This window comes from Vulpes vulpes, chromosome 3 (assembly GCF_048418805.1).
Source record: "Vulpes vulpes isolate BD-2025 chromosome 3, VulVul3, whole genome shotgun sequence".
Classification (NCBI taxonomy): domain Eukaryota; kingdom Metazoa; phylum Chordata; class Mammalia; order Carnivora; family Canidae; genus Vulpes; species Vulpes vulpes.
The window spans coordinates 28,845,117-28,857,597 of NC_132782.1; the positions used below are offsets into that span (position 1 = coordinate 28,845,117).

General features: G+C 32.8%; 1 protein-coding gene across 1 annotated transcript; it reads right to left on the reverse strand.

The window, feature by feature from the left end:
• Positions 1-3,326: 3,326 nt before the first annotated feature.
• On the reverse strand, positions 3,327-3,842 carry CNPY2 (canopy FGF signaling regulator 2). Its single transcript, XM_072751494.1, has one exon. The coding sequence runs from the start codon at positions 3,722-3,724 to the stop codon at positions 3,440-3,442; it is 285 nt and encodes a 94-aa protein (XP_072607595.1). The 5' UTR covers positions 3,725-3,842; the 3' UTR covers positions 3,327-3,439.
• Between the last annotated feature and the right edge of the window lie 8,639 nt (positions 3,843-12,481).

A 12,481-nucleotide genomic window follows, 5' to 3' on the forward strand; every position in this document is an offset into this window, starting at 1 on the left:
GTTGGAGGACTAACTCTACCAACTTCAAGATTCACTCTAAAACTACAGTAATCAAGACAGTGTGGTGAAAGAGTAGACAAATAGATCAATGGAGCAGAATAAGAGCCCAGAAACAGGACACTTACAAGTATGGCCAATAGATGTTTGAAAAAAGCAAAGGCAACACAATGGAGCAAAGAGCAAAAAAAAAATGGTCCTGAAATGATGTCCCCGTGAAAAATCTGAATCTAAAAAGACTTCATACCCTTCACAAAAAATAACTCAAAATGCATCATAGCTCTAAATGTAAAATACAAAAGTATCCTACAAGATAACTTTGGAGAAAACCTAGATGACTTGTGTGTGGTGATGCCTTTTTAGATACAACACCAAAGATATGATCCATGAAATAAATAACTGATAAGCTTGACTTCATAAAATTAAAAATTTTCAGTTCTGTGAATGAAAATGTTAAGAGAACTGAAAGATAAGCCATAAACTGGGAGAAATATTTGCAAAAGACACAGTGGGTAAATAATTGTTATCTATATTATATAAAACAAGACAAAACAATCCTCTTAAGACTCAACAGTTACACTGGGCATCATATGTAAGTGATGAGTCACTAAATTCTACTCCTGAAACTAATATTATACTACATGACAACTAATTGGTATTTAAATAAAACACTTGTAACAAATAAACCAACAAAACTCAACAATAAGAAAACAATTCAATTAAAAAATCGATCAAAGACCTTAAAAAGACAACTTGCTGAAAAATATATGCAGATGGAGAGTAAGCATATGAAAAGATGTTCCACATCATAGGTCACGAGGGAAACGCAAATTAAATAATGAAATACAACTAGAAACATATTAGAATGGTCAAAACCCCTAACACAACAAAATGATGGCTAGTGAGGATGTGGACCAACAATGAATGACCAACTCTCATTCGTTGCTGGCGGGGATGGAAAACTGGACATTTATTTTGGAAGACAGTTTGGCAGTTTCTTATAAAACATACTGTACCATATGAACCCACAATCAAGCTCCTGAGTACTTACTCAAAGGAACTGAAAACTAATGTACCATCCAACCCTCATGTGGAGTGTTATGGTCTGAATGTTTGTGTCCCACCAAAATTCATATGTTGAAATCCAATCCTCATCCTCTAAAGCCAATGGTGTTAATGGTTAACAGGTGGGGCCTTTGGAAAATGATTAGGTCATGAGGGTGAAGCGCTCCCTCATCAATGGTATTAGCATTATTATAAAAAAAAAATCCCACGCCTGGCCCCTTCTGCCCTTTGAAGAGAAAAGTACATAGCCATGGTCCTCACCTGACCATGTTTCCTCCTTATCTCAGACTTCTAGAATCCAGAACCATGAACAATAAATTTTTGCTATTAACAAGTCAACTACTCTGTGGTATTTTGGTATAGCAGACCAAACAAACTTAGACATGAGTGTTTATAACTGTTTTTTCATAATTACCAAAATCCCGAAGCAACCAAGATGTCCTTCAGTAGATGAACGGATAAATAAACTTTAGTACATCCAAACCATGGAATATTATGCAGTGTTAAAATAAAAAAAGAACTTTCAAGCCATGAAAAGACATGGAGGAAACTTGAATACTTCTTGCTAAGTGACAGAAGCCAAATTATTCCAAGTATATGTTATTCTGGAAACAGAAAAACTAGGAAGACAATAAAAAGATTGGTGGTTGCCTGAGGTGAGAGTGAGGGGAGAGATGAATAGAAGAGCACAGAGGATTCTTAAGGCAGTAAAAATACCCTGTGTGATATTATGATGCATATGTCACCGTCATTATACCTTCATCCAAATCCATAAAATGCACAACACCAACTAAGTACTAGGGTGAACCATTGATTTGATGTGATTATACTGTGCCAATGCTTGTTCTTCCCTAGTAGAAAAGGGGAAAAAAAGTACCATTTTAGTAGGTGGGTATTGATAATAGGGGGTGCTATGCACAGATGGTGGAGGGGCTGTATAAGAAATCTCTGAACATTGTTCCAATTTTATTGTAAACCTAAAACTGCTCCACAAATATAAAGTCACAAAGAAATTTCAGGTTGATGATCACTAGTAAATTCTGAAGGTAACAATAAGTAGCCGTGATTTATCAGAGTAAACATTAACGATTTCCATATAATGTACGTACTTTTCAAAACTGAATTACTATAAACTGTCTCTTCTATTATCTTCATATATTTTAATTTTATATTTGTCATAAACTTTCAGGAAACTTTATTATTGTTTTTTAAATAGTTAATAATTTTTTGCATATTACCCACATGATAATTTTCCCATGATTTTTATTCTTTTCCAAATATCTATGCTTCCTTCTTGAGTTATTTTGTTCTATCTCACCTTGAAGAACTACAGTAGTGTGTCTTCACCTATCTTCTGGTAATAAAGTCTCTAGACATTTTATTTTTCTGAAAATTTTGCCTTACTATCCATAGGATACTTTCAATACAAATAAAATTTAGATTAGTATCTTTTCATTCTTTTTTCTTAATTAAAATGTAGATCAACACTTTAAAGGTGTCACCTGTCTTCTAGCTTTTATAGTTTCAGTTGAAAACTTAACTGTCAGTCTTATTTTCAGCTTCCTGGAGGCAACGTGTCTTTTTTCCACAACTGCTGTTTAGAGTGATATTTAGCAGTTTGATTATGACTTTTCTAAAGTAGCTCTGCTCCCCTTTGTATAATCTTACACATATATATTTTCATAAAATGGAATGGAATATTTCTCAGCAATTAAAAGGAATGAGTTATTGATAATGGGATATGGAAAACATGGATTTCAAAAGGAATGGGTTATTGATACTGACTTAAGTAAAATATAGATTAATTTCTTATTGAAATTTTGGATGAAAGAAACATTATACAAAAATAGATCTTTTATGATTTTATTTAAGGGAAGTCTAGAACAGATTAAACTAACTATTGGTGGAAAACACAACTCTAATGGGTGGGCCAATGATCAACAGAAGATGGGCATAATAGACCTTTCTTAGGTGACGTAACATTCTCTTTTTTTTTAATGGTTTTACGTTATATGCATTTGCATAGTATATGCATATATATAGATTTGTCAAAGCCCATTAAAATTGGTGTATTTCACTATATATAAAATTTATCTCATAAAAAATATATAAATGATATTGAATTCTAATTTTATTTTATTTTAAAGATTTTATTTATTTATTTACAAGAGACACAGAGAGAGAGAGAGGCAGAGATGTTCACACTGGAGAACGGCCTTATGAGTGCAGTGAATGTGGGAAATCGTTTTTTTTTTTTTTTTGGGTTTCACAATTTTTCAGTTCATTTCAGTAAAAACATAATATAAAAGGCATTGCCACCCTCTTCCCCTCCTGGGGGTGATCCATCAAGCCTGCCAGTCTGGGCCGCTCCAGTGGTTCATAGCTCATCATGCGATATGTGCAGGGCATGGTCACATAGATCTGTTCGCTTACTACAAAGTTTGTCTTTAACATTGTCAGCCTCTCGGGAAAAGAATTCAATGAGTTCATCCTCATATTCCTCCACAATGCTCTCACACGCAAACTTGAGAGTGCCACTGATGTCTGAATCAATTCGGATGCCCTGTAGGTCCAGTTCACTGGATTCTCCATTCCGGCCCACTACACGTACGTAGTTCTTGCGGTGCGTGGAGGGGTCAATCTGTTCCCCATACTCCTTCATCCGGTCACATACCTCCTCTAGCAGCTCTGTGAGGTGGGCCTCTGAGCGAGCATAAGGCACCTAGAAATGTCCTCAGCCTTGGGTCACATTCTTCTACGTCTCCACTACTGACTGGCTGCCTCTGCCTAGAGGGAGAAGCAGGTTCCCTGCAGGAACCTGATGTGGGACTTGATCCTAGGATCCCAGGATCACGCCCCGAGCTAAAGGCACATGCTCAACCACCGAGTCACCCAGGCATCCCTTGATTCTAATTTTAACATGTTTTGGAGTAAAGTTATTGATATCTACAACTTACTTAAAATGAATAAAATAGTATAAGGGACTGATGAATGGTTACATTTATAGATATATGAAGATAGTGTAATTGATCAAAATTGGTACAGTTAATAACTAGTAATATTGGTCAGCAATGAGTCAAAAATAATTATTTCTTCATTAGAATTCAAATATATTTTATCCTAAAGTAATTGTATTGTCACCAAGAATTATACATGTCACCAGCACATATCATTATATTCATTGACCTGCAAAAAGAAATACTTTGCTGGATTTGTTTCTTCTGTGCAATAACCTTCCAAATAATTATCAAGTACACACTGAGTATTTCAAGTCATGGCATTGCTGAAAGGGGCACTTGAATTACCTTGTTTGTCATTGATTCACCAAATATTTCAAATAAATATATTTGATGTGATCTTTTAGTTTAATCAAAATTGTATGTGATTCTTTAGTCTTAGCAACTAAAAATGTCATTTATAAGCAGTCAAAGCAAACCATACAAATACCAAGCATATACTTCTATAAGCATCTTAAGGATTAAATATTAAATAATAATCATAACATTTTTAATAATTTCAAAACTGGTCCATGCAAGGAAAGAGTACAAACTACCTTTGAATACCACAAAAGTTTGAAGGAAAAATGACAATAATAAGCTTGGAAAAACAGAGTGTCTATAGATTTTTTTTCACATTTTCTATAATTTAACAATCATCAATGAAGTCAGTTATAATACGTATTACATATCTATGATTTTATTAGAAAATATCTTATTAATTTGATTGATAGTATTTTTGACATTTGTCTTCCATCAAAAGAGTATATGAGTTGGAATCCACTTTTTAAATTAAAAGTTAATTTAAATATTTACAAGATAACCTGTTTGCCTGGCTACTGATATATTTTGCAAATGAACCATCACTTCATTTAAAGAAAAAAAATGAATATTATTTGCTTGATGAAAATTGCTATATCTTTTGCCATTCCCACCAACATATTTCCATTCAATCAGCTTTTCAAGAGTAAGTTGTGTTTTTCTTTTGAAGATTTTATTTATTTATTCATGAGAGACACAGAGAGAGATAGAGACACAGGCAGAGGGAGCAGCAGGCTCCCTGTGTGGAACCCTATGTGGGACTCGATCCCAGGACCCCGGGATCACACCTTGAGTCGAAGGCAGACGCCCAACCACTGAGCCACTCGGGTGCCCTTAAGAGTAAGTATTTATTGAGTATTGAGAAATAAAATCATAGCTTTAATAGTGATTCTCCATGTTACTCATCAGTATGCATACTTTCAATTAACACAATATATGTCAATATTTAAATTTTTTAATACAGCAAAGTAAATTGCTTTTTCTTTCTTAACCTAACTATATTTTTATGTTGTTAAAGAAAGAAGGAAACCTAGTATGACATTGTTTATTACTTGAACAAATGGAAGGATAAAGTGCCCTCAATGGAGATGAGACCATGGCAGAAAAAGCAGGTTTTCTCAAGGTAGAGATCACAGGCTTAATTTTGGCTATGCCAGGATTGTGACCTCTACTACATACAGATACGACCACATTGGAGTTCAAAGTTAGGAGTTAGGAGTTCAAAGAAGTACAGGTTGTAGACACAAATTTGGGTGTGGTCATCTTATGGAAGTAATTCAAAGGCATGAAATTGGAAAAATTTCCTCTAAGAGAGTATATAGCTGGGGGAAAAAAAGAAAAAGAAAGAAAGGCAAGGATTCATGCCTTAGGAAATCTGATAAATAAGGATAAACCTGCAAATCAGATGGAGGGATGAATAATTTTGTGACATATTACAGAAACCAGGGGAGTATAATATCCTGCAAACCAAGGATAGTAAGTGCTTTAAAGAGGGAGTGACTTACAGTGACAAGTGCTGATGATGACTTAAATGAAAAAAAAAAATCTGATAAACAAAAGTAAGCTCATCAATGCCTTTGGCAAGAGCAGTTTAAATGAAATAGTGGAAGCAAAAGACAAGTCTTGACTGAGTGTTAAGGAGAATGAGATGAGAAAATCAAAGACTAGCTGATTACGTTTTCAAAAATCTTAGGTATAAGCAGAGTGATAGAAGTGTCATATGCAGAGTGAACAAGATCCAGAGGAAAGAGTACTGACACACATTTGATTGCTATTTTCCTTGTAAAATTTCAAATTCTAAAGAAGATAGATTAAAAGATATTTTAATAAGTACTTAGATTTTTAACATACACATTCTCTAGCCTAATATCTATTTTTTCTTAGTTGGTACTGATAAAATAGTCCCAGGATAAAATTAGAATAATTTGAAATGACTACAATAAGAGAACACTAGATCTACCCACAATTAATGAGATGACAATTTCTTATCATAAGTATAGCGTATGTCTAATTAGTCAGAGAAAAAAATGCTGACTCCATCAGGAACAAGAATTTCTGCCTCTTAATGAAAATTTATTTGTCGTATATAATAATCACTATTCCTATTATGTAGCTGCAGATTTTTATCCTGTAGTCAAATTTGCTTTCTCAAAAGATTTCTTTTAGTTCAAAACGTGTATTTGGCATATGAGTATATAAATTTTAAAAAGCTCTATAATATACAACTAAATAACCGTATAATGCATATATCATATCACACAAATCAACAAAATATTATAACTCACCATTTTTATCTGTGCATAGAAACTATCTTTCTGAACCAAATATATTTTTCTCAGGGCAGGTCTATATTGATGAAGTGTTTAGCCATGCTCTAAAGTGTAAATCATAATTTTGGAGACTGGAAGGTCATATCTGTAAAGTGGTGGCATCTACAAGCTCCTCTTTCCACTTTCCTTTGCTCTACTTCTGTTTAGAGGCTTTTAAGTGTCTTAGACTTAAGGAGTTCTTACTTGATTAGTTTTGCCAGATGATAAATGAAAACCTTTTAAAAAGGATCTAGTCTTTTAAAAAGTTCTTTTTTCAGCTGAAAAAAAATAAATAATTGTAAATATACAAAGTTTTTGAAATTTCAAAAATGTCAGAGAAAAGAAAAATTTAATTGAGAAGCTCAAAAACCATTTATCAATATTTATGAAAATCTTAATAGGACTGTATGACTACGTCTTACTGCAGTGACTAGAGATGATAGTCTATGGAGCTCTACGGCTGAAGTATAAAATGGATACGCTATTAGCTATATTAGTCTCTATGTTGCACTAATATACAACACTAAAGAGAGAAAAAATAACCTTTGTGAAAATGCATCTGAAAATTTGATTCAGAATTACAGTTCCAAATATAATTTAAACTTGTAATAAATTTCTGTGAAATTTTATTTCTTGAGGTTATCAGGAATTGAAAATAATACATATGGTCACTTTCCTCCTATAGTCAACTTTTTCTCCTATAGTCTTTCCAAATTAATAAATGGCATGACTATTTACTAAGTTACTCAGGTCAAAAACCTAGAAGACATTTTTGATTCATCCCACTGCCAACTTCCTTTGGCAAGACACACCATTTCTCAGTTGGATTATAGGGGGACATTCTCCTGGCTGGGATCCATTCCATTCTAGACGTGCTTCTGCACATACTAACCAAAGTAATAAATAAAACTATAGATTTCACTATTCAAAACTGCTTTTCACCTACAAAATTCCAATCTGCATATTATGACCTGTAGGACCCTACACTGTTTGCCTCTGCTGACTCTCCTTCCATATCTCTAACCACAAATCCAACTGCCTCTCATTCTGTAATCAATCAGGCTCCTCTCCCATTAGCCTGTGAACTAAACTAGTTCCACCTTCAGGGCCTTTCATTTTCTGTTCCATGCCTGAAACACACTCTTTTTATATTTCCCATTTGTAAAGGAGGCCATAGTATGATGTCAGCCCTCCACAGAGTTGTTCCTGACCAAAAGTTATTCTTGACCACATTCAAATGTGACTCCATATATCAGAATTCTCTTGTATATTTTTCTCTTGCCTTCTAGAACAGGGCTGGGCCCATAATAGGCACAGAATATATATATTTTATGAATCAGCATATGTGACACACTAATGAGTTCTTAATTTATGAATTTCCTAATTAGTATACAATGGGGAAAGGAAAGGAGAATGCTGTAGAGGAAAAGGCAAGGTTTCTCCTATCAAAGACTGACATTCAAATCTCATCTCTCCTATTTACTCACTATAGGACAAAATACAAAACACTCTTTTATTAAAATATAAAAACAATAGCTTCCTAAAAGTAGTATTTTATCAATGAAATGAAACTTTACCTCATTATGTGTGGCACTACTTAAAGCTCAATAAACGTTAACTTATTTTCTTATGTGTACATATCTTCTTGAGAAGTTTATATTAACTCCTTAAGATATCCATATCTTCTCATGCAAGGGAAATTATTAGGTAGCGAGTACACTGAGGAGAAATAAATATATACTTAACTGTCTGAAGAAGGATAAAGAATTGAAAAGTTCTGTCTAAAATGTTGTCACTGGACATTTTTGGATATTAATCTAACAATGCAAATAGGTACAGTTTAGAAGCCTTGATAACACTTCAGTCTCTTGTATTTTCCTCAAATATAAGTCATAAAAGACATTTGTTACTATGTATGTGTTCACAGATTAAGAACCACTTAATGTAAACAAGTTTAATAAGAGATATGGAATGAATACTTTTCCTATTATCTAAGGGTAGACCAAGCAACTTGCTAATTTCCTTTTCAACATCCCCAGTTGTTTCCAAAGATCCATATATCACAATAGTTCTAGTTGTTGTTGTTGAAGTTACAGAGAGAAATATGATCTCTAACATCAGCGTTTGAACCTTCTTTCTCAGAGGCAGGCATATCCTTTGTGTTCTGTAGTGAGCAATTAATGTCATTAGAGGCTAGAGAATTAATAGCTCTCATTAAAAACATCTGAAGAATTTTCAGCGCCACCGTAACTGCTGGCAACTTGTTCTGCCCAAGTGGAAATCAAGGTTATATCTTTATTCTTGCTTCTAAATTCCTTCAACAAGTTTATAATTAACCAAATGAAAACTATTGCGCCACATGAAGACTCTAATTTAGTCGCCTTTCAGGAGTAGTATAACACGCTAGATTATTAACAAAGTTTAATGGATAATAAAAATTATCTTGACATAATGTCAATTAGTATAGGAAAGCCAATACTATTTTTATTTGCTGCAGTTGGGATGATAGAATGGTCTATCCTTCTTATTGCCATTATTCCTAAGGATAGGAGGCGAAGGTAACTGATTTTTCACTAACTATGGTTGATACAAAACCATATAGTATTAGAACTCTTACCTTGTATATAAAATCACATAGTGGTGATCTAACTCAGCAAGATAAAAGAGATAATACTTAAATTAGAAGTCATATAAATTAAAAAAAATAAGTCATATAAATTGATTTTCAGTTCTTGAATTATTTGAAGACTTTGTCATAGAAAACAAAGCATATGCAAGGACACTTGGACAATATATTTTTAATTCAATGGCAACTAATTTATTTCATATCTTGTCTGAATTCTGAAATTGGAGAAAATTGGAGTTCATCTAGGTAAATTTTAATAATTCACAGGACAAACTAGAAACCTGAAGGAGGTAAATAATAAATATATTATGTGAAAGTAGTGGAGGTATAATTCTGTCAACCTAGTAATCAGAGAGTTATAAACTATTAGCAAATGTGTTAAGATCTGTCAGATTGTGGCAAATTTTCATCTTTTCTTTAATTTTTATTAGTTCTTTTTTACTAAAATCTCTAATTTTTGATCAAGTTTTCTTTAGAATTTAATTATTTTTCATTTATTTCATGTAGTTCCTTTATTTATCTCCTACTTAAAATTTAGAGTTTTTTTTTCCTGAAAATCTCATTGTTTTATGATACTTTGTACCTGAAACAATCTTTCGTTATCCCAAGGATAAACATAATTTTGTAAGTTACTATAGGTTCATAGTGAACACTGGGTGTTATACGCAACTGGTAAATTATTGACCACTACATCTGAAACTAATGAAGTACTATATGTTGGCTAATTGAATTGAAATCTAAAAAAATCTTAACAAAAGTTGCTATAGGATAAAAATTGTTTTCAGACATTAACATCTACTGAACCATTTCCATGTTCCATGTCAAGTGTTTGTTTTTATAACAACTTCTGCTGCTGGCCACGATTACGAATGCTAGTGGATGACGGAAATGTTTATTAACACGTATATTCTTGCTATTTCATTAAACATATTGGTTGACTATTGACAAAATAAGCATAAGGAGAAATAACTATGCCCTAAAATAGCTTAGTATATATTAAGAAAGATATAATCTGCATGCGTAAAAGCATTAGACAAGTATGAATAGGTGGCATCATCAGTTTTGCTTGTCTGTTTACCATGGAAAACTTTGATGTGAGCTGATATTTTGAAGAAAACCTTTTATAAATAATAGTGTGCATCCTATTAATGTGTTTTCCCAAAGACCATACATTTCTTTTAAAAAGAACACCTATTTTCATAAGTAGTATTCAAGCAACAAATATGAGTTGTCACTTTTAATGAGTTGACACCCTAGCTTTTCTGTTAAATTTATAATCAAACTGTCCTTCTGATTAGTTTCTTTCCTTAAGTAATTCAGTCTCGAGGGTGAGATTGTGTACAATATTATTCTTAACATCAGTGTTTGTATTAATTTTCCTCCTGAACTATCAAATATTATATGATAAATGTCAAATAGCAGTATAAAATAGTGGTAGACGAAATGGGTTTTTAGTGTGTTTGTGGGTGGGGTCAAACAGCTTGAATAGAATCCAGTTGTTCAATGTGATAACTCTATGATTTCAATTATGATATTTTCGTTGTCCTTCAGATCCCTATTCTTTAATTTGGGGGCAATAGCATTATCTCCTCCCTCATGATATTGTTGTGGAATTAAATAAATAAATATAAGCGGAAAATTAGGAAGTGTCCAGAGGTAGATGGAAGGTTGGCCATTATATTGAAAATTTAGTGGCATTGAGCCCAAGCATTAGAAAGCTGTTTTCCTAGATTATACACACTAAAACACATTATATTACTCCGAAATAAACAGATATTACTTTCTCTTCTACAGCGGGATTTACATGATCAATACATGATCATGAAAAGTAATCCATCCTTGATTTACATGATCAAGAAAAGTAATCCATCATCTCTGCCTTGTGAACCCCTTTGACTTAAAAGAATATTTCCCCAAATATGCCCTGATAAATACTAGTTTTAAGAAATGTTCTTGAAAAGGGTTTTTGTTTTGTTTTGTTTTTTAATTGGATAAGAGGTTTTATATTCAAATAAATTTTGAAAATATTATACATGCATCATCCAATGGAAGAATAACTAATCATATATACTGTATATGAGAGATATATACACACACACATTCTGAGTAAAACTGATAGTTAGAAAAATCTAAATCCAGCCAGTCACAAAATTATAGCACTATAGCACTCATTCACATGTGTGTATGTGTGTGAGAATAATTTATAAATATAAATTGCTGTGGAACACAGTTTAGGAAATTTTGTTCTAAGTCCACAGATGTCCTTTTCCATAGGATCAAAAGGTAACTATAAGATAATGACAGTTATGAAAAAAAATCTCAATGTGGTGAGAATTTTAGAAGTATCCAAAACTTAGTAAAACTCTCTAAACATCTTAGGTCTGCAAAAATTTCTTAGAAACCTAACCCCTTAAAGACTAGCTTTATTATTAGATTGCTGGTGATTGCTGCTTTCCTTCAGGCTAGAAACGTAGTTAGAACAAACCTTCTAATGATTCCACTTCTTTTTTGGAGCCTACAAAATGCAGACATATATAAAACATAAGAACTTTAAAGTGGTAAGAGTCAACACATTTTTTGAAACTTCAGATTGCAGGAGAAGTTCAAGGACCAAAACTATGAATAAAAAATAATTTTCTCACTTTCAAGCCGTCATTTCTAAAATTATTAAAAGCAGAATCAACCAAAGCCAGTTTCTCTGGGCCGTATATTTATAATCAGCGGGTACTTTTAATTGTAGTTCTCTTATTCTGTTAATTTAGCTGAGAAGAAACATACTTAATCTTTATCTTCAGTGTATAATTTACCTGTATACGCAAAACCAAGTTTATTAAGTCTGTAAACAGCAGTTCTGGCTGAGTGTGATAGGAATACCAATTTGAGAAACAGATGATTTGTACATCGAGTTGCCCTTATAAAATCAGCACTCCAGTTTGCTTTGAGTTAGCAAACATTTTGCACTGTGTGCAGTCCAAAATAGCTTGAATAAGCAGGGTAGAAAAAAAAAAAAACCAAGAATCAGAACATAGGTCAAAATTTCCAAGGCTGCTTCACAAAGCTAACATGATAAAACGCAAAGACTAATAATGTGCTCACTAATTAACTTTAAACGCAACGTACCTATTGACATACAGTAGATTCAATATTGTTTTTTTTTTTCTACGTGC